This window comes from Equus asinus, chromosome 13 (genome assembly GCF_041296235.1).
Source record: "Equus asinus isolate D_3611 breed Donkey chromosome 13, EquAss-T2T_v2, whole genome shotgun sequence".
NCBI classification, from domain to species: domain Eukaryota; kingdom Metazoa; phylum Chordata; class Mammalia; order Perissodactyla; family Equidae; genus Equus; species Equus asinus.
Window position 1 is genome coordinate 59,752,235 of NC_091802.1, and position 27,616 is coordinate 59,779,850.

Sequence of the window (27,616 nt, forward strand, 5' to 3'; positions counted from 1 at the left end):
CCTGAGAGACACTCTAGTAAGTTACATGGAAACGAAAGAGAATGAAATTCTTCCCGAAATGGAATTTCAGATCCCAGAAAACATACTGCTCTCCAATTGTGTCTCTGTGTGGAAAATGGCTGCTGAGCTCAAACGGGCTCGACAAATGAGATAGAATAATTTCCTCAGCACCGTGTCTGCCTAAGACAGGGAGAGAAGGCTGTTCCCGCCTCACTCAGGGGATGGGCTCCATCACGGACTGTCGCTTTCGTGAGTGCTGAGAAGGAAAGCTGTTGGCACAGCACTGAATTCAAGACCGAGACGTGCTGTACCGGCTGACGACGTTTTGAGAGCCAAGCCGTTTCAGGAGCATGTGTATATTGCAGAACTGTCTCGTCATGTTATGAATACTGTTCATTAGGTGGCGAGAAGTGAAGAGTACATGAAGTTGGAATAAACCACCATCCTTTACATTCCAGGGGAGACCAAAAAAGTAGCTGCTTGGCTTCACATACAGGAGCGGTCTGTGGCACAGGCTCCCAGCCTCTTAACTTCCAGGGCCCTTTTCCTCTCACTACTACACAGAGGGAGGGAAATGCAGTTATTAATTTTTGCTTCTACTTTTTTTTTTTCTCATTTATATTCTGCACTCACAGAGCAGAGTCTGGCTTTCTTCTTTCTTCCATTCCTTTCAATTCTGAGTATTGGACAAATATTTTTAGGTTCCCAAGATGTGAAAAAATGCCAGACTCCTTTTTTGTCTTCTCACAAATACAAGTCTGGGCATTCTCTGAGTGCCTAGAGGCCAAACAAGACCTCACCCAGGCCCCCTAATGAGTCACTGCCAAATTTCTAGGGTCAGAGCCAAAAAGCTGTCATTGTGAAGAGCACTAGACTAAGAGCCAGGGACACTTTGGGGTCTTAGTTACCTCATCTAGATAACGAAGGGACTGGATTGATGGCCAAATTTCCTTCCTATTCTAGTAGATTCTAAATGAAAGTTCATCAGTGTAAACTTGGATCAAAGGCCTGGTTCTAGCATTCCTGTGGGCAGTTTTTGACTGTCTAGCATTCTGCCAAATAAACATATGGTCTTAGTGTGACCTTGATTTTCCTGTGTATGACTATCTGGTCCTTTCTCTGGGTCTCAGCCCTGGCATAAAAACAGACTCAGAGAGAATATAAAACCAGTTGAGTTTCTGAAAAAGGAAAAATAGTCGACCAGCCGTGACCATGAGCTGACTTTCCCACTGTGGGCATTGTGTCATTTTTTCCCAAACCTACTTGGATACTTGTGACCTCTCTGGACTTATTCCTATTCCTAGGTATCTCAACACCCATTAGCACTGAGACAGCGATTGTTTACAAGTCAGAGGCAAACGTCTTGAACATACATTCCAAATGAGTTAATGACTCAGTCAACTTGAAATTGGGCCCGTGGGGTGCGAGCCACAAAAACAGACCATGCTTGCCAAGAGCCCCGAGGACACCGTGGCACCGCTGGAGGGAGCTGCAGAAGGGACTGCAGCCCCTTTCACTGTTGCTTTTCTACCTATGTTTGCTGGAGGGGAATACAGTGATCCAGAACCCGCAGGGACTCGCTCGATACGGTAGCCCCTTGCACTGGTAACCCATGATTGTCTGGTCATTCTGGACTACGCAAAGGCGCTCCCCCCAACATCAGCATCCTGGATTGCCTGTTCAACGGATGTGGGGGTGGGGAGTTGCTTGTTCAACTCTTCAACTTGCACTTGTAACTCCTTCGATACCTCAGAGTGGGGGCAGAGCTGGCCTGGCCAGCAGGTGCTGCTCTGGTCCCTCGCTGTGCCACACCTTAGCAGGTGGGGGTCAGGTGTCAAGCTCTTGCTGTGAATACTTTTTTTTTTTTGGCTGGGATTTTTCCCCCCACTTTTATGAAGGTTTTTTTAATTAAGATATTTTGTTTTACATGCTACGCTTTCAAAGCCTTAATTGTCATTATCTGGCATCATCTTGTTTGTACAAAATCACCCTGGCCTAGCGCAAGCAAATGTAAATTTTATTATACTTGTCAGTCCTGTTTTAATAAACTTGAGTTTTGCTGCTAAGAATCCTTCTCTTTGGGGGCAGAACTTCTATGTATGGCAAATAGAATCAACTAGGGTTTTGAGACTGGTTTTGTTTGTTTGTGGAAATGTTCTGTAGAACCATAAAGTAGAAGGTTCCAGAGAGAAAACATACACTCAGGTTTCGAACGTGAGGGCAAACTTCTGGATGAAATGGCAGAAGACTGAGATACATGGGGAGTCCCCCACCACTCCCCAGTTGCCGGTCTTGGAGGGCTCAGAGGGGCGTCCACCCTTCCTGCCTGAAGTGGCCTCCCTGGAAGACAGCAGGGCCCAGACAGCAATGAGCAGGAGCAACCCTCTGTCAGTGGGTGGGGAAACGGCTCCTCGGTAAAAGGAAGCAAAGACATGGGCGAGAAATAATATGCTTCCAGTAGCCCACTTACGTTCAAGTGGCAAAATACAACTTTTGGGGAAAATTGCGTTTTCCTTTCCAAAAAGAAAGGCTCCTGCGGGAGAGAAGCTGTGGTGCGGAACTACAGCTGGAAGAGAGGTACTGGCTTACAAAGGGGGACCTGCACTCCGCGGCCAGACTCTCCTTCTGCCTCAGTTTCTCTTTCAAGCACCAATCCCATTTCGTCAGTATCTCATCACCAATCCTAACCTTCCCCTCCCCACGTCCTCCTCCTCAGTCTCGGTTCCATTCAGTCATTCGTCTGGACATTCCCCATTGCACAGGTCTTCTGCTTTCAGCCCAGGCAGAAACAGTCACTATGTTGGCGGTGACTTACCTGAAAATGTTCACAACTGAGCACCGTCTCCTCTTTAAGACCTTACTGAGTGTGTAACTTACTTACCTTTGTTAATGGCTATAGGGTTTGTTAACTGAGACAGTCATGAGCTATTTCTATTATTCCTACAGGCAGTTCCAACCTAGAAACAAACGTGCAGTGGTAAACAATCATTGTGAAGAAAACATCAGGTCCGGGGCCGGCCTGGTGGTGCAGCGGTTAAGTTCACACACTCTGTTCGGCGGCCCAGGGTTCACAGGTTTGGACCCCGGGCCCGGACCTATGCACCACTCATCAAGCCATGTTGTGGTGGCGTCCTACATATAAAGTAGAGGAAGACTGGCACAGATGTTATCTCAGGGACACTCTTCCTCAAGCAAAAAGAGGAGGATTGGCAATAAATGTTAGCTCAGGGCTAATCTTCCTCACCAAAAAAAGAGAGAACATCAGGTCAAAGGGCCCTGCGTGGTGGGTAAAGCCACCCACGTCCAGCCGCGTGGACAGTGCACTACCACATCTCTGCCCTAATAGGATAGGTGCTAAGTGTACGGTTGCTCTGTCACTTGGGCCTGGAGAGAGGCTAGATGGGAGGCGGAAGGAGGAAACCTGAGGCCTGGAGCTGAATAACAATCCCTCTAAGCCACGATTCGCATTTATATTGCTTTCTGCATTTTCTAATCCCTTCTGGTCACTAATGAAGCTTATGCTCGAGCATTATGAATCCCGCTTCCAACTGGAAAAACAAACACCAGGAAAGTGCTTTCCCCCACAAAGAAAATGCTGGCAGAATTCACGCCTCATCAGACTCTGAAGTGCATTCTGGGGACAGCAGGACCCTGCCTCCTGAGGAGGTGGGAGTATCTCGGGAAGCCACCCAGGGCAGGAGTAGAGAGACCAGAGGGCAAGGGTCCTGGCCAGAGCGCCCGCACAGGGCCCGGGACTTCCAGATCCTAAAACAACCTGCCCTCCTTGCCTTCACACAGTGCAGGTAAAAATGTGAGCGTGGTGCCTGCTGTGCAACGGCTGCTCAAGAAATGGTCCCCATTCCCTCTCCCAGCTGAAAACTCACCATCTCTCAAGGCTCCCCCAGTGGTCAAATGCCGTAAGAAGCCTTTCCTGAATCGCAAACTCTAATCCTCGTCTTCCATATTTTCCTCTTGAGATCTATATTCAGACTACATCACTTATCCATATACTTCTCTGAGTTCCCCTGGGAGAATATAAACCACGGATGAAATTGCTGCACGTGGGCCTGGCTGGCTGCTCTTCAGCACCGCAGAGGCACCAACCTCTTCCTACCTCAGGACCTTTACACATGCTGTGCCCTTTACCTGAAATGCTCTGTCTTCCTCGCCCTTCAGGTCACCTCTTAAATACCACCCCTCAGAGAGGACTTTCCCACCTACAGTTTAAAGTAGGCTCCAGTATTATTCTCTCCGGAGCGCTTAGCACAAGTGCAGTCACACCCTGAGCCAGCTGTAATCCCAGCATCCAGCACAACGCCCAGAACGAAGAGACAAATATTCAAGAAATCGAGGAGCTCCAAGAAGAGCCAATGTTCCAGAGCCAGTCCGTGTTTGGTCTGGTGGGTAAGGCTTTCTGCCCAAGAGCCACCCGGCGGAATTTGTGCGTCTGCCGGGCTAAGGGCTGTGTCCTGCCCTCAAACACTTCAGACGGCCACTGAAACCGGAGTCAAGGTGCCGTGTAAACGGCAGATGCTCCGGGACGGCCTTCGGGACACGCTGCCCCAAAATGTGGCTGGCACCTTGGCACACTGAACATCGTCAGCGGAAGGAGTCTGAGAGCACGGCGGAGGCAGGAAGGTCACCTGCTCGCCCGCCTCTCCCTCTGAATCCGCCAGGTGGAAGGTCCGCTCCCGGTACCAAGAGGAAGGGAGACGTCCATATGGCCAGTGTCGGGGAATGCAGGGCGGGGAGGCGTATGAGCAAACCCTGCCGGGCCTTCACCGCTCACGACCCCTCCGTCTTGCCAATTCTCCACAAATTCATTGTTTCTTTTTCTAAAAGGTATAGAGCTTCCCGCTCCGGTCTTCGGGTCTTCATTCTCCGGTGAAGCCTCCGCGTCTAGGGAAAAGTTCAGCAAACGTGCATGCTTCTCTCCCGTCCATCTGTGTCAGCTGAATTTCCAGACCCGCGAGGACCGCAGGAGGGGACAACTTTCCTCCCTCGACGCAGGCCCCCCTGGCGCGGTCGGGGAAAGGCCGGCTCTGCCTGCCGGGACGGGGCCGGGGCGGCGGCCGGCAGGTTCGGTCAGCCGGTCCATCGGGCGCGGAGCGGCTGGCGGCTGCGGCCCCTCGGCGGACGGCGGCGGCCCGGCTCCCCTGCGCTGCTAGTCCTCCCGAGGGCGGCGTAGGAGGCGCGGCTGGATGCGCGCGGGTGCCCTGCGGGGCCTCCGGCCACCAGGCGGCAGCGTCTGCAATGCCCGACGGGCAGGCCCGACCGGCCCCACCGAGCGTCGTCATGGCAACGAAGGCCGTACGGCGCCTGCTCGCGGCGCATCCGGAAGTGACAACACCGGAAGGGATACACGCGACTGCGCCATGGCCCGGGAGGCGGTAGGGCGGCCGGCGGAGGAAACTTTCTCGCTCTGGAAACGGTAATGGGGTCGGAGAACACGCAAGACCCCGGGACTGGAGCGACGCGGTTCCCCGTGAACCTCCGACCTCCTGACGCTGGCTTTGAGGCCGCGGGGACCCGGGGCTGCTTCCGGCGCGCGGGCGGAAGGGCCTTCGGGAGTTGTAGTCCGCGGGGTCAGCAGCGCCCCGCTTCCGGCGCCGGGTCTGGGGTTTTCGGGGAGGCGGGTGAGACCGGGAAGGGCCCCGGGGTCGGAGGAGGTGAGACCGGGAGGGGTCCCGAGAAGAGTGCCCACCCCTGGGCCTGGGTCTCCGCGTAGGGGGCCGCAGCGGGTCCGCGGGGTGGGGGAGCTGGGCGGAGCGGCCGGCTGGACGTGTGTCTGCCCTCAGGGAGCAAGCCCGGCTGAAGGCCCGCGTGGTGGACCGGGACACGGAGGCGTGGCAGCGGGACCCCGCCTTCTCGGGCCTGCAGAGGGTCGGGGGCGTGGATGTCTCCTTTGTGAAGGGCGACAGTGTCAGCGCCTGCGCCTCCTTGGTGGTGCTCAGCTACCCTGAGCTCGAGGTAACTAACCCTCGGGGGACGCTGGCCAGGAGCGCCCCGCTCGGGCTCGGGGTGCATTGGTGAGAGACGCGGGGCTCCGAGACAGGAAACACTGCGAAGGTAGAACCTCGCTTCTCCTTTTGTAAGATTTCGTTAATAAATTGGGAAGCCTTTGAAGAAAAAAGGAGAAAGGGCAAAAACTAAAGGAGACTCTGTGACTTAAGTTTGAATTAATTCATGATCTTTACCTCAAGCCAATTGTCATCTTGGGGTCCCGTCTCAGTGACCCGCAGCAGCGCACCCTGAAGTTGCCCAAGCTGGAGTCTTTGTCTTTCTGGGCACCTCACCTCCAGTCACACACTAGCTCCATTTTTCCTGCCTCCTAAATATTGCTGGAATCTGTCTCCTTATCTGCACCCCCGCTGCCCCTTCCCTGGCTGTGGCACCATCACCTCTACTGTAGATGCCGAGCAGAAGCTTCACTGGGCTCCCTCCCTCCAGGATTGTCCTCATGGTCCCTTCTCCATGCTACTAGCAGAACAATTTTCCTAAAAAGCAAATGTGACCACATCACCGCCTAGACCACTTTTAAGACTCTTCAGTGCCCATCCCGTGACCTCATGGTAAAGGTCACACTCACTGACGAGGCATAGAGGCCCTTCATGATCTGATCCCTGCTTAATGCAATGCTGTAGGCCCAGCTCTCACATTCCTCACCCACTCCCCACTCCCGCTCCCGAGGACTTTGGGCTCTTCACACGCACCAAGCTGTCTCTGTCTGCCTGACCTTGGGGTGATGTTGCCTCTCTTGGAATATTCTTCACCTGGCTAGCTCTCACTTGTCTCAGGTCCTCCAGTAAGGGCTTCCTCATCCTGCAAGACCAGGAGTTGCTCTCAGCGCCCTTCTTTCGTCTTTATCATGCTGGAATGGAATTGGCCTGTCTGTCTCCCCTACCAGAATGTAAACTCTACGATGGTAGGAACCATGTTGTCTTGCCCACTGATTGTAGCCTTGGCCCTAGCTCAGTGCCTGGCATATAGAAGACACTCGAATAGATGCGCCAGTGAATGAACAGTATGCCCACGATCCATTTGGAGTCAAGAGCTCAGGAAGCATTGACTAAAGAAGAGCTTGACAAGGAAACCTTTGCACTGCAGCGTTTGGCCCCCCTGCTCCTCTGCCTGCTCACAAAGACGGCCTCTTCCTGCTTCAATGTCTTTGTGCTTTGCTTGGAAGGCCTCTTTAGTCAAATTCTGTAAACATGTGCTGAGTGCCTACTGTGTGCTAAGAACTGGATATAGGGTGGTGAAGGAATCAGAGCCCCTGCCCTCAGAGGGCCCCTGGTCCATTTGTAGAGTGGCGTTGAGGGTGGGGCACAGACTCGGGAGCCAGACTGCTGGGGTTCCTACCAGGGCTCTTCCACCCCCACTTAACCTCTCTGGGCCCCCATTTCCTCTTTTGTAACGGGGATGGTGACGACAGTATTGATACCAACTCAGAGTTGTGATGAGGAGTAAATGAGACCCTGCATGGAAAGCAATAAGTATAACAAGCACATGGTAAGCCCTCAATAGATAAACGTTAGCCACTATTAATTCCTAGGACGACTTGGCACATTTCAAGACCCAGTTCGCATATTCCTATCGCACTGTACCTTCCCCAGCTGCAGAATTAACCACCCCCTCATCTCTGTCCTAGGCCTCTATCTTATTCATGTGCTATTACAGCACTTCTCATGTCGGATTAAAGTTACCAGTTTACGTTGTCTTTCCCACTGACTGTAGGTTCTGGAGGCAGGGTGATGTATTTCTTTTGTAACCCCGGCACCAAGCAAAGTGTCTGCTCTTTGGATGTAGTCAGCATTTGTCGTCCTGTGCCATGGAAGCTTAGACTAGGAAAGGATCTTGGAGGAGTCTGGCCCAGTGGCTCCTAAATGCCTTGCGATGGGTCTACACCATTAGAGTCGCGCAGGAGTATATTTAGAAATGCAGATTCCCTGGGAAAATCCATAGAGGCAAAAAGTAGATTCGTGGTTGGCGAGGGCTGGGGAGTGGGGTGGATGGGGAGTGACTGCCAATGGGTACAAGGTTTATTTGGAGGATGATGAAAATATTCTAAAGTTAGATTATGGTGATGGTTGTACAACTCTGTAAATATGAAAAACGTTGAATTAATACACTTCAAACAAGTGAACTTTATGGTAGTAAATTGTATCTCAATGGAGTTGTTTTAAAAAAATATAGCTTGCAGAGCCCCATCCTAGTTACAGAAAAAAATCTCCCGGTGTATGTGGCCTGGAAATCTGCCTTTTTAAACAAGCCTCCCTGTGACTCTGAAGCAAAGCCAGGCTGGGAATCACTGGTCCACCTTTCACGCAGCAGGAGTCTTTTCCTCAGCATCCCTGACAAGTGATGGCCTCACAGCGGAGCCCATTCCACAGTTGAACACCTGGTTGGAATGTTCTTTTCCACACACAGCTGAAATTTACTTGTTTGTGATATCGATTCTGCCTTCAGGCAGCAGAGCACAGAACAGACTGTCTCGCCTGCTGCGTCATCGCTTCCGCTGTCTGAAGACAGCTGTGTGCTCTCCTGTCTTGTCTGCCCCTTCCTGAGTCTCAGTGACCTGGCCTCCAGCTCCTTCACTTGCTGCTGCCCCTCTGGTGTGCCCGCAGTTGCTAGGGTCCGTCTTTAATCTGTCGCGCGGAATTGAACTACTCAAGTGTAGTTCAGCCCGAGTTTGGTGGGCCTAACACCTTGTTTCCATGAACGCCGCCTAAGATGCATCAGTTGTTAGGGGCGCTGCGTCGTCGACTTAGGTGGAAATTTGCAAATCCTCACAGAGATTCGTGACTGTCCACCTCATGCCCACGCACTAAATACACAATTGATTTTTTCTTTTCCCAGATTTTTTATTTGAAAATATGTAACCCTACTGAAAAATTGCGAGACTAATACATAGAACCCCTGTGTACCCTCTGCTTAGATTCCACTCTTGCTGGTTTTGTTGTATTTTTTCTGCATTTGTGTACTGAATGGTTTGAGAGTGCCTCCCAGAGGTAGTGACAGCTCACCCCTGAGTACATCAACAGGCCTGTCCTGAGCACGACATTCTCCTACACAAGGGTGGTGTCATTGTCACACCTGAGAGAAATCACCATAATCACATAAAGTCACCTGAATCCCATTCCACACTGTACGTCCCCAGTGGCCCGCGTCTGTCTCTGAAGGCTGCTTTGGTTTGGTGTTGTGACCGGTAGGGTCCCACAGAGATTCTGTGTCACAGTCGCTGCTGCCATCGGGCCTTGTTTACTGTGGGGTCTGGTTTGTCCAGTTTGCTGCCTGTTTTCTTGACTCTTTTTTTCATTGAGATACATCTTGCATCGACTGTCCAGGTCAGTGTGCCCGAGTTCACAGTTGGCTCTTTCAATACGTGCGGTCAGAGCTCCTTTTATTTTTGGAAGGCTTCTTGGATTGTGGTTTTAAGTATTAGTTCTGTTTATTAGATCAGCTCCATAATTTGTTTCTCTTCTTCAGTCATATGTTTGCTGGGTTTTCTGTCTTTGCAGTTTTTTTGCCCACTTCTGTCCTGAGTTTTGAATTTCTGCCTTGGGGTGTTCTTCTCCGTCTACTGTCAGTTTAGCAATAGTTAACTTTCCTCTCCTGCACGACTGGTTGGGGGCAGCATTTCATCAGCTGACGACTTCTGATTATTGCCGTCTGAATTCCCGTAGGAGCTTTGTGCAGCCGTTCACTGTTCATTTTAAACGGTATTCAAACATAATTGGAGGGCTAGGGCTTTGGATGGCTTATTGGATTTTTTAGATCATGAGGGACAGTGAAGTGTAGTCGCTGCAATAAATGGTGCCCTCTTCTGAGGTGAAGACAGACAGTGTGTCTTCCGATTCCTTGATACTCTTGTTTCCGAAGGACCTTACACTTCTGGCCTCACTCTCTGCACCACTAGCCCCCACGGCTCACCTGCTTCTCCCCAGAAGCAGCGTCTTCCCAGGGAGGCTGCCATTGGCCCCATGTACTTCCAGGCCTTTTCCTTCCGGTCCCTGCTGGCCAGGGTTGCCCACCGGGTCTCATTCCCTCAGCTTCCCCACCATTAGGACCTGCCACCCCCCCCCCCCCCCCCACCCCATCCCGGCCTTTGCCCAGTGCGGTGCCTGGAGCTGGCTCTGCTGGCTGGCTGTTGATCTCCCCACGTAGGTGCACACTGATGTTTGTAGTGGGCTCGTCTCCTGGTTATGCCGTGGCATGGAGTGTGGGGGAGGTATCTCCTTGTGGATCTCTGGTTTCTGGAGCTTGTGCAGAGAGCTTCAGATGTAAGCAGCCACTGTCATCCTGTGAAAACTCAGGGCACATTTGAGCTTCACGTGTGTTCCTGTAAAAATCCTGTCTATGGGGTTTGGCACTCCCCCTGCTGGGTTCACTGTGAATCCAGTTCTCTGGTCTGTCATCTGAGTGGACCCTGCCCACTTAGGGTAATTGGCAGTTTGATAAGTTTCCTTTGAGTCATTGATGAAAATGTTGACGGGACAAGCCCCCATGCTAATAGAGAGTAATCCTTTCTCCTAGGGACGTGTGGTTTTGACCCAGCTTCAAGGGGAGGGTGGAAGCTGTGATTTTGAAAGCTATCACTAAGAGTTTGGGGGTGTTCAGTAGCAATCCAGGATGTCTGAGGGTTCTGGGGAATGTGTGCCTAGTGGGAAACACGTCTCCATCTCAGGCCGGTCTGACTCTGAGGGACCCCAGGCTGCCGTCACTGTGCTCTGAGCCAGTCCCTTACCGTTCTAATCAAGTGCAGGCAGGGCCACCCTCTTCCCTGCGGTGTTAGGGACTTTTCAGTTTGAAGACCAGTCTCTGCCAGAGAAGCTCAGAGAAAGGGAGGCAGGTGTAAAAGCTCTCCAGGTCCCCGGCGGTTCCAGGCAGCCCAGCCCATCCAGACCCCTGCCTGCAGACTTCGTCCCTCAGGCCCTTGTCCTCCTCTCCTCCCAGTTTGCACAAGGCCCTCTAGCTCCTCACCAATGTCCCGGGGGCTCCAGCACGCCGTGGCATCTCCCCTTCTCTCTGGGATTATTCACAGTAGCAGCCGCAGCACTTTTCTTTTTAGATTCTCCCATCCATGGGAGCCCTGTTCTCTTTCAGGCTGTCTAGCTCTGAGATCATGCCTGTCCCTTTCTGCATTATTCGAAATCTCTTTTTGTAAGCCTGGGGCTGCCTTTCTTGCTATGTAACCTCTATGAAGACCTGGCCTTTTCTTCCTGGAGGCCCGTTCTAATGTAAAACCACGGCATCCTGGTGTCCTGTTTCCCATCACACTCCGCTCAAGTGCTTCTTGTGCTTTGTCTTTTTTGAGCCTCTGAACAGCCCAGAGCCGGGGCACGGGGGCGGGGCGGGGGGGGGGGGGCGTCAGCTCTAATTTACAAAGGAGGCAGCCTGGGACAGACGAGGGTGCCCAGCACCTTTACATGTCAGCAGGTTGAACCCTGCTGCCGATTTGCAGGGCGGGTCACCTTGTTCTTTTGCCTCCCAGGTAGGTGAGGCAGGAAGTAGGATGAGGGGTGGGCCTGGGAGATGGAGAGGGAGTTAGCGTTGGAAAGGATTGAAGGGTGAAGGGCTGAGGGGGTGCACAAAGGCAGGTGGCAGGGGAGGCAGGTGGCCCTGCCATGACCTGGGTGCCTGGTGGCAGGTGGTGTATGAGGACTGCCGCATGGTGAGCCTGACGGCCCCCTACGTGTCGGGCTTCCTGGCCTTCCGAGAGGTACCCTTCCTGGTGGACGCGGTGCGGCGACTGCGGGAGAAGGAGCCGTGCCTCATGCCCCAGGCAGGTACCCCTACTCGGGGAGGGAAGGCCTCTGCAGGCCACCGCCACCCAAGCCTCGTGAACTTCCTGGAGAAGATGTCCTTTTGCCTTGAGGAGAGGGATAGGCTTTCCAAAAAGCTGGAACCTGGAAGTGGTGGTCCCACCCCTCCTCCTGCTCCTGGACACCCCGGCCTGTTGGGTGAGGGCCAGTTCAGCTGACTGTGACTTTGTCTTTTGGCTCTTCCAGGTGCTTCTCGTGGATGGAAATGGGGTGCTCCACCACCGAGGTATTCCTGCTCCCAAGAGACAGGGCCCGGGAGGGCTATGGGAAAGAGACCAAAGGAGGGGGTGGTTCTGACCCGGGCCCCTCACAGAACGCTGTGCCCCTACCCCAGGCCCTCTGCCGCCAGCCTGGCTCTGACAGCTCCTTTCTGGCCTCAATTTCCTTATAAGGACCTCACCAATAAAGAACCCCTGCTTCTCTTCACCCCTGCCTCTTTCCTGCCTGCCCCCTAGGCCTTTCCCAGCACGCTGCACTGGCCCAACTCAGGTGCCACCACCCAGTTTGGACCTGCCACCAAAAGTCACAGGACCTCGAGTTCAGCTGACCTGTCCCGCCAGCGGCCTGGCTTGCGCCCTGACATACCCTTACCTGAAACTAGACAGGCACAGACAGGAGTGCCCATTCCCCAGTGATGCCTGGAAGCCTGTTCCCTCCTGGGCACGAGAACTTTGGCCTGGGGCACACGGAGGGGGAGAGAGGAGCTGTTCTACCCTCACATACAAACCGGAGGGAGGGGAGCAGAGGGAGCCAAGAAGGGGTGGCTTTGGGCCTTTCGTCTGCTACCCTGGGAGCCTGTGGATCCAGAGGCAGAGGGTGGACATGTTCCACCCTGGATGCTCATGCAAGGCCAGCAGGCCAGTCCTGCGCTAGGCCCCCAGTCACTGCAATGTGGACCACCTGGCAGGAGCCCCAGAGTATGTGTGTTGGGGGAGTAGGGGACAGAGACACAGAGGCCTGACGGCGGCCACAAAGAGAAGAGGATGGAAGGTGCCAGAAAATGAAAGGAGAAACGGGGTGATGTGTCATGAACACACTAGTTAGGCCTCTATATTGTCTGAGGGGAGGAGGTGTCCTCCACCCCGGCCTGACCCCCATGAAGTCAGGGCAGAGGTCAGGCTGGGGCTCGGTACTGTCTCCCCCGGCCTCGGCCAGCCGACAGGCCTCTGTTCACTTGGGGAACCCGGCGAGGTCTTGGTTTGCCCCCAGTGGCCATGCCCTCTCTAGGCTGCTGGGCTCACTGCCCCTCCGCCCCTGCCTCATCCTCCTCTGCCCTTGCAGGCTTCGGGGTGGCCTGTCACCTCGGCGTCCTCACAGACCTGCCGTGCGTTGGGGTAGCCAAGAAACTCCTGCAGGTGGATGGGCTGGAGAACAATGCCCAGCACAAGGAGAAGGTGAGGGCTGGGCCTGGGGGGGCATGCAGGCTCAGGCGTAAGCACCTGGGACAGCCCCAGGGATGGAGGACACCGGAGACTGCCCTGCTCTGGGCCGGCCCTTGCCTGCTGACACTCCTCCCCGTCCTGGGGTTTGGGATCCCTGACCTGGCATGAGGAAGACCCACTTTTCTCTGGCACACCCTGTATGTTCCCCGTGGGTGGTGGGGCTCAGAGGGAGGCTCAGGAGCCTCCTGGAGCACCTTCTGAGTGCCCTCCGGCCTCCTGGGTGTGCTCACTCTCCCGGCCCTCCGGCCTCTGTGCCTCTGGGCGCCCCACTTAGGGGCGTGGCCAGTGGTTACTGGGGACAGGACAGTTAGGAGCCTGTGCCATGCTCCGTACTTCCCTACCCCCAGCCTCCAGGCCCTGCTCAAGGGGCCGCCCGGCCCACCTGGGAGCTTCCCAGCCCCACCTTATCCCACATGTCCCACCTCTGGGCCCCTGCAGCTGGCACTGGGGATGAGATACCCCACTTGAGAGGGCCTGTGACACGCCCGGCTTTCCCACTGGACAGCAGACTCTGGACAGAGATCACATCTGTCTCATTCCTCTGGGCAGTCGGGTGTCTGCATGGAGCAATTGTTTATTAGTTGACAGGGACCTGAGACCCAACTCAGGTGACCCTGCACCCACTCAGTGGGCTAATCCCCACTCCCCCCAAAGAAGTTTCTTGAGTTGAATCAAATGTGCCCAAATTCTTAGCAGGAGAGAAAGTGGCAGGAAGTAAGTGGCCTTGGCATGGGTTCTGGCCCATTGGCCTGAGAGTGGCACCTGTATGTCCCCCAGCCTGGCACCTCCACCCACCAGCACTGTGGCTAGCCAGGCTGCTGCCTCTTCTGCAGGCACCCGCTTTCTCCGCTGTGGAACAGGGAGGAGAGAGCCGAGCTCCGAGCCCTTGTCAGAGTGGGCAGTGCCCTGGTCACGGGTCCACTCGGGATGGGCTGGGATGGGATGGGATGGGGTGGGTTGTGAGCACGGCCTTCAGGCTGGTTGGCTTTGTCTGGGCTGTGGCCACATGCAGCGTCACCCCTCCCTCTCCTTGCCCCTTGGCTGCTCGAATTTTATCAATGAACAGCCCTGCCTTCAGCCCTTCACCAAGAAAAGATATATTCCAAGACTTTTGTCCCATTTTCCAGATACAACTTCTGCAGGCCAGAGGAGACTCATTTCCTCTGATGGGAGGCTCTGGGACCATCCTGGGCATGGTGAGTGGCCAGGGGCCTGTGCCCCACCATGGCAGGCCCTTCAGCCAAGAGTCAGGAGTGCCCTGAGTCAGCACCCATGTACACTTGCCCTTGCACACGCCCCGGACCCCATCCACCTCTCCCCGTCTGGCTGACCCAGAGTGTGCCCTGCATCCCTAGCTGTGCTGAGGGGGCCTCTGGGCTGCATCTGCCCCTCCCTGCACCCAGGATGAGCAACAGGAAGGTGCCCCGAGGAGGCTGCAGGTACCCCTCAGCCCCCTCCTGCCACCAGGACATCTCTGTCCTCTAGCCCTCAGGGCTTGTCCCCCCGGCACCCTGACCTCGCCTTCCTTGTTCCAGGCCCTGAAGAGCCACGACCACAGCACCAAGCCCCTCTATGTCTCTGTGGGTCACAAGATGAGCCTGGAGGCGGCCGTGCGCCTGACCCTTGGCTGCTGCAGGTTCCGGATCCCAGAGCCGGTGCGCCAGGTGGGTGGGCACCGGGTGGGTGGATTGGAGCACACCACCCAGTCTTCCCTTGCACCAGCACTCATGGGAGAGCCTGCTTGGGTCATGCTGGGCCCTGAGGGGTAGAGAGAGACCAGAGGATGCAGAGATCCCAGGAGCTCATCCTGGGGCTCTGCCCTGCCTGGGCACTGGGGTTCACTGTGCTCCTGCGCCCAGCCTCTCAGTCTCCTGTATTGAGTACCAGGGTCACCAGGAGACTCAGGTGACATCAGCGGAGATGGCAAAGTGTCCTGCCAGCCCCTCAGGGCCTGACTGCCCAGCTGTCTTGGAAGGGAGTGGCCATCCTGGGCTGGTGAGGGCCCTGTAGGGCCGCTGGGCAGCCCTGAGGAAGGCTTGTGTCAGCACCAGGGACATCAATCGGGACACTTCAGGGTGTGGCCACACCAGGCACCCAGCACCTAAATCAGGGCCCTGTCAGATTTGGCTTCACAAGCAAAGGCCCTGTGTGCAGCTCGGAGGAGCCAGGGAGCCAACCTGGACCGGGGGCGCTGCTTTCTGCAGCCCAGCATTGGAGCCGGGGCTGCTGGCTAAGTGCTGGTCTGCTGTGGGATAAGAGGGCAAAGTGCCTAGAGATCTCCCTGGTGCCTTGGGCTCCCCGTCTCCCGCCTGTGCTACATCAGTTCAAGGTGACCCAGCAGAGGGGCCACAGGCCAGACTCTCCCGAGAACCACTCTGCCCAGCTCAGCACCAGCTGGTGACACCAGTGGAAAACTCAAGGGCCCTGGCTCTGCTTCTCCCACCCCGGGGAGCCCCACTGCCATGCTGCCCATGCTGGCACCTCCTCTGGGCCTGGGGCCTTCCCCGGCTGCTGGTGTGCAGGGCGGCCTCCAGATGGCAGCAGCAGGCTGCCCGTGGCTGCCTCTCAGCCCCTGATGCCAGCTGTCCTCAGGGCGGTGAAGGGCCGAGGCCTCTCCGGTGGCTTCTCAGAGTGGACTCGCTCAGCAGCCGCCAGCCTCAGCCTCCCTCTCTCCCCATGCAGGGCTCTCCTGGGTTCACGAGTGTGTGTGTTCTCAAGCCTGTGACGTGTGTCCTGGCCCCCAGGCGGCCTTTCCTCCTCCATTCCCACCCACCTGTGCAGCCTCGCGGAGAAAACCCAAGAACTCTCCCCAAGCCCTCAGAATCAGGGACTTTGTTGTGCTGGTACAGTGGGTCAGGTCCCTGTTGTCCCCTCCACGCCTCACTTTGCCCCAGAGTGGGCACTGGCCCCATCCTTGCAGGTGAGGGTGTAGCCTCTGAAGCTCCTTGAGCACCTCAAAGGCAGGCGGGGGCTATGTATCCAGCCTCAGAGAAGAGGCTGCTGCCTTCCTGGGCCTGCACGCCTAGGGGAGGAAAGCCAGGGGCCCACAGTCCCCGGCACTTCCAGGGGTGGGGCGAGGCCCCTGTCCAGCAGCACCGGCTGTGTCTCGGCCCATCTTCTTGGCCTGCTCGCCTGTCAACACTTCTCCGTCCTGACTCCACCTGGAAGCTCCTAGGAGAGGATGAGAAAGGGGGTTAGTGCTTGCTCCCTCTCTCCATGGCGTCGGTGGGTCCCCCTCCCTGGCCATGAGGGGGCCCTTGGCCACAGGCCTACTACACCCCCGTGTCAGCTGCAGGGGCAGGCGGGAGGTGCTGTGCCTCACCTCATGGGGTGCCTCCCAGCGGAACGTACCACCGCCCACCCTGCACACTGGCCTGCTCACGCTGAAGCAGCAGCCGTCTGGGGGCTCAGCTGTTACGTCCTGTGTGTCCGACCTGCTGTCGGGCTAAGCCCATTTGAGCTGGGATCAGGGGCCTTCCTGAGCCAGGCCCCCGGAGGAGGTTCCTGCTCGGGCCTGAGCCTCTCCCCGCGGGTCTGCCCTGATCCCTCTGGCCTACAAGCCCCCTTTCCTTCCAGTGACTTTGGAGAAGTTTCCATAGACACTTCCCTGGGGGCAGGGGTTGCAGCTGATGCTAGTCAGGGAGACAGATGAGCCAATAGTGAGGTCAGACGAGCTGGGCTGCGGAGAGCCCTCGCGGAGGAGGGTCTTAGCAGAGAATCCTTTGGCTCAGGCAAAACCTACAGGAAGCACAAGCTGTAAACCTGACGAAAACCATGTGGCTCCAGTTGAAACATGGAGGGGAACCAGGACTCCCACCTCACCCTGTTCGTTCAGGCCCTTTGGGGAGCTGCTGTCACAAGACTTTGGCCAGAGGGCCAGGCATCCCGCCTCCTCCACACTTCTGGGGCTGCTGCCGTTGTCCTGAAGGCTGGGCCTGCGACAGCCTGACATTGCCTCCGTGGGCTTTCTCAGGAGGGAGCTAGAGCTGTCCAGCAGGCTGTCAGGGCGGCTTGTCCAGAGGCCAACTCGGGACCCCAGCCACCACCTCTTACTTGAGCCCTCCCTCTCCTCAGGCTGATATCCGCTCCCGAGACTACATCCGCAGGACCCTGGGAGTCCCTGGGCCCCCCGCCCCAGGGCGAGAGAGGTGAGCGTTGGGGGAGGCTGGGTCATTGGTTAGGGGTCAGCTCAGAGGTGCCCACATGGGCCACTTCTGGTGGCTGAGCCTCTCGCTTCTGCAGCACTGCACTCAGGTCAGGCAGGGGACGCAGAGTCGCTGAAAGGACAGGAGAGTTGAACGGCCTGTGTGGACTCCATGTCCGGTGGAAACCAGAAACCCACTAGGGCTGTCCCCCACCTGCCTTGGTCCACTTACCTGTAAGCTACGGAGGTGTGGGCTCCAAAGGGCATGGGAGGCAGACGGACCATGTTTGTTCCTGGCTCTGCACGACCAGCTGTGTCACCTCCATGCTCAGCCTCACTTTCCTTGTCTGCGTGGCAGACGCAGGAAGTCCTGTCTCCCGATTCTCGTGAGAGAACCTAGCTTGGAGAGTCGCCTCCAGGAGTGCCTGGTTATTTACTGCTGACACCACCTTTCCATAAGACAGGTGCTGTAATCCACTTCACAGATGAGGAAACTGAGGCACAGAGCACAGATGAGCGGCAGAGAGGTTTCAGTTGGCAGTTTGGGTTCCAAGCCTGGCCTCCAACCCCCAGGCTGGGAATGGGCCCTGCCGTCTCCACCAGGAGTCACTGTGGGCACTTCCTTTCTGCTTCTCTTCCCTCTGAGTCTCAGGCTAGTCTAGGCCTGGCTAAGCTGCTTTGAGAACTGGGGGAAGGTGCACTGGGACCCCTGAGCTCTCCCTGGGGTGGGGCTGGCCAGCTTGAGTGCACGTGGGGCCTGAGGATCCAGATCAGCAGCAGCTTCTGGGCACCATCCGGGGAACGAGGGGGGCTCCGGGCTGGTTCTGGCATTTGATGCTGCCCCTTCTCGATGTCATTACCAGGAACCAGAAGGCACAGAGGCCAAAGGCATGCCCCAAGGAGGGCTCAGAAGAGCCTGCAGGTGAGGGCAGGCCCCCTGAGGCCCACAGCGCAGGCCCCAGAACGCACCAGAAAGCCCCAGACCCAGTCGCCCAGGAACAGTAGGGTGTGGGCTGGGGACGGAGCTGGACGACACCATGAAAACTCTCAGGCTGCCTGCCGCCCCCTCCAGCTTCGGAGCAGTAACTGGCCCTGGGGGAATCGCCCCCACAACAGCAGATGGGGTGCCAGGCCCTGAGCACATGGCACGCAGCCCACTGGAGTGGCTGCCCCTCCCGCTGCACCGTTGGTCACGAGGGCTGGGCCAGCCCCGAGAGAGCTCAGCGGAAGGCGTTGCTCACAGAGCAGAGCGGCAGACCCGGCGAGCGTGTGAGATGATTTCCTGGGAGCATGGGAAGGGGATTGAGGGTTCATGGGTTTTTTTTGGGTGTTTTTGTTTTTTCCTGAAAGTACCAGGTGGGCTTGCGAATGCCAACTGCAGGTCCGTCTACAGCTCCTCCTGGGCCATTTCTCCTTCCAGTACACGCGCCGCGCCTTTTGTTGCTTTTGCTTTTGTTCTTTTGTAAACCGCCACCCCCCCCTCACCTCCCCCCCCCCCCCCCCCCCCCCCCGCCACACTGAACCACCTCTGCCTGACCTGGGAGGGATCCAAGCTGAGGTGGCCGGTGTCGCGCTCAGCCCCTGGCTGCCCTGCCCACCTTCCACCTGCCTGCTGCTGGCACACACCAGGGCTGGGAGGAAGAGGAGAAGAGCATCACCTCAGCCTGGAGAGGCCCAAGAGTGGGGGGTACACGCGGGCAGTGTGGTGCCAGACTGAGGGGCTGGGTGTCAGGCCCTGCAGCCCTGGCCAGGGGCCCTGAGGGTGGGCAGCCCCATCTGGGAAGCTGGTGGAGACCGTGTCCCCAGTGGGTTTGAGTGCTCAGAGCTCTCCCCAGATCCTGCGAGCACAGCGCCCTCCCCTGCCAGCTTCCTGCCCAAGAGGCCCAGCCTCAGAAGTCTCCGCTGCGGCACAGCAGCTCTGCCGCGCGCCAACTCCGGCCTCTGGCCACCACTTCCCTCTCAGTGTGGGCTGGAAGGCGCAGCTGAGAGGCCGAGGGTGAGGAGCATGGCCCACAGGCCCGGGGCACCCCCAGCACCCCCAGCCTTCCACCTACCAGCTCGCCCCACACCCGCAGTCTCCCTGAGGACTCTGGAATCTGCTGAGAGGCATGAAGAAACCTGTGGAGGCCGCTCTTGCCTTTCATTGTGCCTCTCAAGAAGGAGCTGGTCATCATGGTTTGACAGCTTGGGGCGGAGGGAGGCCCCGGTCTCAGCGTGCTCTCCATGCCCCCTCTGGTATCTCTCCTTTTGTTCATGATGAGAAGTGAGCTCTCCTCTGGGGCCCGGACCCCTCGGAGAGGCAAAGGGGACAGGTGAGCCAGGTAGTCTGTCGTTTGGGCCGGCAGGGTTCTGTCCCCTTTCCCTCCTCCTGAAGCCCCCTTGTGAGGCGGGGCCGCAAGTGGGGGCTGTGGGGAGGCTGAGCCTGGGGGGCCTGGCCCACTTGATGGCAGTGGCCCCTATTTAGGACATTTCAGTAGGAAGCGGAGCCACCCAGGTGGCTCTGGGCTCCACTCGATGGCCCACTGGGGTGAGCCGGTTCCAGCATGTTCCATAGGTGCCTTTGAGGGAACTCCTGTAGGTGGGAAGGGCTGACCCAGGTTCTGACCTCCAGTCCTGCTCATGCCGCCTCCCCAGAGGTCCGCCCTGGCACCTCTGCTCCTGTCTCACCTCAGTTTACACTCTCCTGCCAGTCCTGGGACTGAGAAAGCCCCTGTGGTTTTCAGCTCACCTCTGCGCACGTGTGGTGCTGTGGTGCCCCAGGACCGAGACACACACGTCTGGCTCTTGGGAGAGAAGGGGGAACGCAGCATCCGATGGAGCTCTGAGAGCAGGTCCTCCTCGTCAGAACCTGTTTTCTCCCAGGGGTGTAAACACCTGCTTCGTCAGCTTTGGATGGGATTAAGTGTGAGAATATGCAGAAAGTGGCTTTCCTGGCAGTGGACACACAGTTCCCAGTAAGCGAAGGAAGGGTTGCAGTCCAGCAGCAAGCTGGGCCCCAGAATGAGACAGTGGTCGGGGGAGGGACAGCCTGGCCACCCAGCATCTGTCCTGTGGAGCCCTGTCTGAGTTGTGAGGGAGCGCAGGGCCATCTTCCTAAAACCCCTGATGGTCACCGGGCACAAGCAGGCCTGGGGGTCACATCTCGACTAAGCGCAGCCATGGCCTGGGGGCCACAAGGGAGGGGGCAAGCGCTAGTAGTGCTTGCTGCACCATTCTCACCCTGGAGCCGGGGCTTAGGCACCCCCCATACTCGTCCCCAGACCCAGTGAGGTGTGGGTGAGGCAGGTGCGTGGCCCTGGGAGGAAAGGGCCAAAGCAGGACGGGGAGGACGGGATGGGCTGGCCTTGCCCGGAGCAGGGTGTGGGGCTCTGAGCAGGGGAGGTGCTGGCTCCATGTGGCTCCAGCAGTGCCCAGATTTCAGCCCATCTCCAAAGTGCCCATGGGCAGGGGAAGCAGTGGCACTTGGCTGGGGCTGCAGGCAGCAGCTGCCTCTTCCTACTCACCTCCTGAGCCCAAGGGCACCGAGCCACCCCAGGTGTGCCCCAAGCCTGGGGCCCAGGTTGCTGTGCCCAGGGTGGCCAGGCAAAGGGCCCTCAGGAGACTCAGCCCAGCCTGCTCCCTGTGCAGGTCCTGCCAGCATCCCCAACAAAGCTCTTGGCCCTCCCTGCCTGGTGTTCCACAGCCACTGCCCTTCTAACTTCTTCCAGCTCTTTCCCTGCCCAGAGCTCATCAGGACCAGGGGGTGGGGGAATTGGGAGCACAGGATGGAAGGCAGGCAGAGCTGGGTGGGCCAGACTGCCCTGTACTGACTGGCTCTGGGCAAAGCTGGGAGCCTACCATGGGGATGATGCCCATCCTGCCTCACCAGACAGCTGCGCCCTGTGTCGAATGGATGTGGCCTGGAGCCTGACACAGTCAGTCCTTGACAAGGGAAGTGACACGTTTAGAGGAGTGGGGCCACAGAGGCCAGAGTTCATGGCTGTAGGTTTGCCAGGCCATGCTAACTGGTGACAAGAAGAAGCAGGAAGGTAAAGGAGTCTTCGTCTTCCCCCAGGCTCCTCACGCCACCCCAAGCTCCAGGACACAGGTCCTGTGAGGGCTGCACAGGCAGGACCCTGCTGCCCACCCGCCCCACGCCCAGGCTACAGGAAAACTTCCCAGGAGTGCTGGGAGGCTCTGGGTAACGTCCGCAGCATCAGCTCGCGGGGACCCACTTCTCTAAGGGATGCACAGAAATGGCCATGGTCTCATACTGTGGTGGGAGTGGGGCTCTGCTTAGAGACAGCGGTTCCTCAGTGACAGAGGGGTCAGATGGACCTTCCAGACTGAGGGCATGACCTGCTGCAGGGGGTTCCCCCATCCCTCTTGTCCCCTCCCCCTCAGTGAGGAGCAGGCTAGAGCCTGGATGCAGACAACTTACCTGAGTAGTTTAAGTGTACAATTAATAGGTTTTTAGTATATTGAGAATCTTGTGCAACTGTCACTACTATGTAGTTCCAGAACTCTTTCATCACCCCACAGGGAAACCCCGTCCCCGTTAGTGGTCACTCTCCCTTCTCCCCTCCCACCAGCTCCTCGAAACCACTCACTGGCTTTCTGTCTCTGTGGACTTGCTGATTCTGGGGACCTCATACGAACGGAGCCGCACGGTGTGTGGCCTTCGTGTTGGCTTCTTTCCTTAGCGCGGGGTTTGCAAGGTTCAGCCGTGTGGTAGCCTGTGTCAGTACTTCACTTCTTTTTACGGCCACATAATATTCCGTGGTGTGGAGAGGCGTACTTTGTTATCCATCATCTATTGGTGGATTGGGGTGGTTCTGTTTGGGGCTATTAGGAGTAGTGCTGCTGTGAACTTTGATGTGCAAATTTCTGTATGAACTTAGGTTTTCAGTTCTCTTGGGTCTGTACCCAGGTGTGGAAGTGCTGGCTCATATGGTAGCTCTGTTTAACTTTTTGAGCAATAGCCATACTGTTTTCCTCAGTGGCTCTACTTTTCACAGAACCCCACCAGCCACACACAGGGTTCTAATTTCTTTGCATCCTCACCAACACTTGTATTGTCCGTCTCTTTGATTCTGGCCATCCTAGTAGGGGTGACATGGTATCTTTTTGTGGTTTTGATTTGCATTTCCTTAGTAACTAATGATGCCGAGCACCTTTTCATGCGCCTCTTGGCCATTTGTCCATCGTCTTGTGAGAAGCGTCTGCTCAAGTCCTTTGCCCTTTTGCAAGTTGGGTGGTTTGTCTTTTGGTTTTTGAGCTGTAGCAGTTCTGTGTTCTAGATACCAGACCCTTTTCAGTGATACACTTTTCAGATATGTTCTCCCACTCCGTGGGTTGTCTTTTCATTTTCTTGATAGCATCCTTTGATGCAGGAAAGTTTTTAAATTTGATGCAGTCCAATTTGCCAATTTTTCGTTTGTTGCTATGCTTTTGGTGTCATACTTAGGAAACCATTGCCTAATCCAAGGTCATAAAGATTTCCTCCTATGTTTCCTTCTAAAAGTTTTATAGTTTCAGCTCTTACATTTAGATCTTTGACCCATTTTGACTTAGTTTTTGTATATGGCTGTTTGGGGTCCCTTGCAATTCCATGTGAACTTTAGAACCAGCTTGTCCATTTCTGCAAAGAAAAGCAGTTGGAGTTTTGATAGGAGTTGCACTGATCAATTTGGGGAGCATCGCTATCGTAACATAAGGTCTTCCAGTCACTGAACATGGAGTGTCTTTTCATTTATTTAGATCTTTCATTTCTTTCAACAAGCTGTTGTAGTTTTCAACGTACAAGCCTTATACTTCTTTTGGCTAAATTTATTCCTAAGTGTTTTATTCTTTTTTGATGCTTTTATAAATGGGATTGTTTCATTAATTTCGTTTTTGTTGCTAGTGTACAGAAATACAATTGATTTTTGTATCTTGTGTCCTGCAACTTTGCTGTACTCGTTTATTAGTTCTAATTGTGTGTGTGGGTATGTATGGGTGTGTACTTTATTTCTCTATGCAAGATCATGTCATATCAAACAGAGATAGTTTAACTTCTTCCTTTCCCATCTGGATGCCTTTTATTTCTTTTCTTTGCCTGATTTCACTGGCTAGAACCTCCAGTACTATGTCAGGTAGAAGTGGGAAGAGCGGACATCCTTGTCTTGTCCCTGATCTTCGGGGGAAAGCTCTCAGTCTCTCATGATGAGTATGATATGAGTGTGGGGTTTTATAGACGCCCTTTGACAGGTTGAAGGAGTTCCCTTCTATTCCTAGTTTCTCTCTGTTTTATCATGAAAGGGTGTTGGATTTGTCAAATGCTTTTTCTGTACCTATTGAAATGATCGTTTTCCTTCACTCTGTTAGTGTGTTGTGTTACATTGGTTTTCATATGGTGAGCCACTCTTGCATTTCTGGAATAAATCCCACTTGGTTATGGTGTATAATCCTTTTACTATGCTGATGAATTCAATTTGCTCATATTTTGTTGAGGTTTCTTACGTGTATATTCATAAGGGATATTGGTCTGTAGTCTTTTTTTTCTTGTGATGTCTTTGTCTGGCTTTGATATCAGGGTAATATTGGCCTCACAGAATAGTGAGGAAGTGTTCCCTCCTCTTCTTTTTTTCGGAAGACTTTGAGCAGGATTGGTGTTGATCCTTGTGTAAACCTGAGGTAGCATTCACCAGGGGAGCTGTCCGGGCCTGCACTTTTCTTTGTTGAGCGGGTTTTGGTTACTGATTCAGTCTCTTTCTTTGTAGTCTATGAAGATTTTCTATTTATTCTTGAAACAGTTGGTAGTTTGTGTGTTTCTAGGAGTTTGTCCATTTCTCCCACAGTATCTAAAGTGTTGGCATACAGTTGTTCATGACGTTTTCTTTCCATTTCTGCAAAGTTGGTGGTAGCATCTCCACCTTCACTCCTGACTTTAGTAATTTGAATCTTCTTTTTTGGGTCAGTCTGTTGTGAGTGGTTTCTAAGGAGCCCTCTCCCCGCCCCCAAGATGCCCCAGCAGTGACCTTAGCTCAGCCTTGGTAGAGGGGGAGGGCAGAGTCCCCTGCGGGAGTCACAGAGGAACGGGGCTCAATCCACATCTGCCTTCAAGTGCTTCTGGCTCTCCTCAAGCAGACAGGCCCCCAAAGGTGCAAAGCCCATGCCATCAGAAACTAATTGTGGCCCCCCTAGATCCTCAGCTGAGGGTCTGACCTCAGGGGAGCGGGGTTCCAGGAACCAGTTGGAGGACATCAGAGGCAGAGTATAGCCCTGGGCCGGCTGAGCTGGGGGTTAAGCCTGGCAGGGAGGGCTGGGGGGAGAGGGTCTGAGCTTTAAAGGAACTGGAGTTTCAGCTGCAGCCTCAAGGAAGAGAACCCACAGCAGCGTGGAGTGCCATGGGCCCCTCGGCCTGTCTAATGGCCACACCAAGGCCATATCAGAGATGAGATGGAGAGAGAGCGTTTCAGCAGCTTGCTGAGAGCCCTGGCCCACCCCAGGGTAGTGGGCATGGATACAGCCCAGAGCTTCTCCGTGGAGGCCAGGCTTTGGGGAGTGTGCTGCAAGGGTCAGGGTCTGGGAGTGGGCCAGCCTAGGGGTTCCTGTAGAGGGGACGTGGCAGGGTGGTGGGAGGGTGCAGAAGCAGCTGGAGGGGGCCGAGGTCAGGCCTGGAAACCTGCTGGGCAGGGTCATTCAAGAGAGACCTGGAAAGCAGAGGGTGTGAGGAGTGGAGAGGGGACTTCGAGGTGGTACGTACGTCCTGCTGACCTCCATCCCTCACCCCCAGGGGCTCTGCTCTGCTCCCTCACCCCAGCACAGAAGGGCGTGTGGGGGCCCTAAGTGCCGTGGTGTCTTGGCTCCCTCCTGCAGAACCTTGAAAATAGGGCCAAGATGATATCCATCTCTGCAGACCACAGCCCGCCCCAGAGCCAAGAATAAGTCTTGAACCACTCCATCACTCAAGTCAGATCCAAATAGATTTTCCTGTTAACCCAGCAGCCTCTGCGCCCATTCCTCAGGTCCCCACCCTGCCCAGGGACTGGGAGTGAGAGAGGCTCCCACAAGGTGGTTGGCCTGGCCATTGCAGGTCACACCAGGCACGTCAGGATTCCAGGCCTCAGAGACCCCAGCCTGCCCACCCTCCCCTCTCTTGAGGCCACCAGGACTGGAGATATGCAGGGCTGGATGTGGCTCTTTATGATAAGGTCCAGGGAGGATGCCCAGCATGGTCCTAGTTGTCCCAAGGACCCCTCCCCTGCCGCCCACTCTCTGGCCACAGGCATTGGCCTGTTTGAGCCTGGGTCTGAGCTCAGCTCCTCTGCCCTTTCAACCACACCTCCCCGCTCCCCCTAGGCTCCTGGGCTCCCAACCCTCCAGGACCTGAAGGCCAGCCCAGGCTTTAGGGAAGACAGCTCCCCGACTCAGGCCCCTGTCACTGGTGCATGTGCACCCCTCTGGGTCTGTTTTCCTGCCCTCTCCTGGAAGGGTCCCTGAAGGGGCTTCACCTCGGGCTCCGTGGCCTGATGGGAACAGTTGGGGACAAGAACCCGGGGCCCTGGGTTCCAGCCCAAGGCCTCTGTGCTTGCTGGCAGCGGGGCAGGGGGTCCTCACCAGCCTCACCCACCCAGATTTGGCCCAGCCCAGCAGTCCCTGCTGCACTGCCCGGGCCAGGCTCTGCATGGAGTTTTACCAAATTATTAATTAAAGGCACAGGCATGCGGCAGCGCTGACGTCCAAATGAATAGCACGCTGGGTAATTAGGCGAGGTGTCTTGGAAGTGATGGAGCATGGCCCGCTGTCCCCAGTTCACCTCCCAGGAAGCAGGAGCAACTTCTTGAAGTTTCCTACCACCACGGGCAGTACTGGGGGCAGGGCAGGGAGTACAGACCAGAAGGGCCAGGGCACGGCTGTTGCTTGTGGGCAGGGCTGGTCCCCCCTGCCTGGTTCCTCCCCACCAGATGGGGAGAAGAAAGGTGGGAGGCGGCCAGTGGGGGAGGGAGGCAGCCGAGACAGACAGGCCACCAGACTTAGAGCTTCCCAGGAGGGCCACGGTGGGGCAGGGGAGGAAGACCTGGACTCCAGGACGCAGAGGGTCCTGCCCTGGAGGAGGAAACAGTTCCCTAGGCCTGCCCCTGGCTTGCAGGGCCTGGTGGAGAGCTGCAAGTGGGGAGCAAGCAGGGTGTTTTTGATTTTTAGTTAATTAAATTTCACTTGTGTTTTTTATCAAAGTCATAAAGGTACCTGGTTTAAATAATCAAATAATTCTGTAAGACTTGTAATGAGAAACCAGCAGCTCCTTACCCACCCACCCCCTCCTTTCCTGATTTCCCCTTCTCAGAGGCAAAATTGTGTTATTTTAATTTGGTGTGGTTTTGTTTTTTGGGTTTTTTTTTTTTTTTGGGTATTCTACATAACATGCTAATGTTGTTTTTTTTTTTTTCCAGGTTTAGAAATTGTCCACTGACTTCCTGCTGTGGGGATTGAGTTTGTTCCTTCACACACAGCCCCTCACACACACACACACACACACTCTTTCCTTCTACTCGTCTTCTCATTTTGGTTGAATCAGAATTCCATGTATGCATTATTTCTTTACACATACTATTCACAGCTGAGTAACACATGGTAATTACATCTCCTTTCTTGTACAGCCTCCTGTTTTTCCTGGACTTAATAATTGCCTCATGTTTTGGGTTTGATTTATTTTCTTTGTACCCATTACTTATTTATCCCCAAACTCTGCAATGAAAAGATAAATCTCTTTTTGGTGCGTTAAAAACATTAGGCAAGGGGCTGGCCCCGTGGTGCAGTGGTTAAGTGCGAGCGTTCCGCTTCGGCGGCCCGGGGTTCACCGGTTCAGATCCCGGGTGTGGACATGGCGCCGCTTGGCAAGCCATGCTGTGGCAGGCATCCCACGTATAAAGTAGAGGAAGATGGACACGGATCTTAGCTCAGGGCAAGTCTTCCTCAGCAAAATGAGGAGGATTGGTGGCAGGTGTTAGCTCAGGGCTAATCTTCTTCAGGGGGAAAAACAATTAGGCCATTTATGAATTTATTTTTTCTTGGAGCCTTTGGTAGCCAGCCTCAAAGATGGCCCCCAGTGATCCATGCCTCCTGGGATTTGTGTAGTTCTCTGGCCAGATCGAATCAGATCGGTCTGTGTGACCAGTGGAGGTGCAGGAGTGAGGGTGTGTCACTTCTGATACTAGACCATAAAACACATTGGGACTTTTGTCTTG

At 55.4% G+C, this 27,616-nt stretch overlaps 2 protein-coding genes across 23 annotated transcripts in view; both read left to right on the top strand.

Annotated features, from left to right (window-relative positions):
- Nucleotides 1-2,069, top strand: part of RNF213 (ring finger protein 213) — a 116,186-nt gene extending 114,117 nt beyond the window's left edge. For all 13 annotated transcript variants that reach the window (XM_070483783.1, XM_044746101.2, XM_014863897.3 and 10 more), the window contains one exon: nucleotides 1-2,069. In XM_070483783.1, coding sequence (XP_070339884.1) covers nucleotides 1-154 — 154 coding nt within the window. In that variant the 3' untranslated portion in view covers nucleotides 155-2,069.
- Nucleotides 2,069-27,616, top strand: ENDOV (endonuclease V). 10 transcript variants are annotated; one of them, XR_011493972.1, is made up of 10 exons: nucleotides 2,069-5,431; nucleotides 5,799-5,970; nucleotides 11,648-11,782; nucleotides 12,009-12,048; nucleotides 13,104-13,216; nucleotides 14,392-14,460; nucleotides 14,800-14,919; nucleotides 17,339-17,412; nucleotides 18,272-18,677; nucleotides 26,822-27,138. XR_011493972.1 is itself a non-coding variant. In XM_014863941.3 (10 exons), exons 1-10 carry the CDS (start codon nucleotides 5,202-5,204, stop codon nucleotides 26,839-26,841), a joined length of 1,041 nt encoding a protein of 346 aa, XP_014719427.3. In that variant the 5' UTR covers nucleotides 2,069-5,201; the 3' UTR covers nucleotides 26,842-27,616. The 10 variants fall into 10 exon arrangements, 7 of the variants coding, with proteins under 7 accessions (XP_014719427.3, XP_070339890.1, XP_070339892.1 ...); XR_001401671.3 differs by having other exon boundaries at nucleotides 14,800-14,928; nucleotides 26,822-27,079; XM_014863941.3 differs by having other exon boundaries at nucleotides 14,800-14,928; nucleotides 18,272-18,330; nucleotides 26,822-27,616.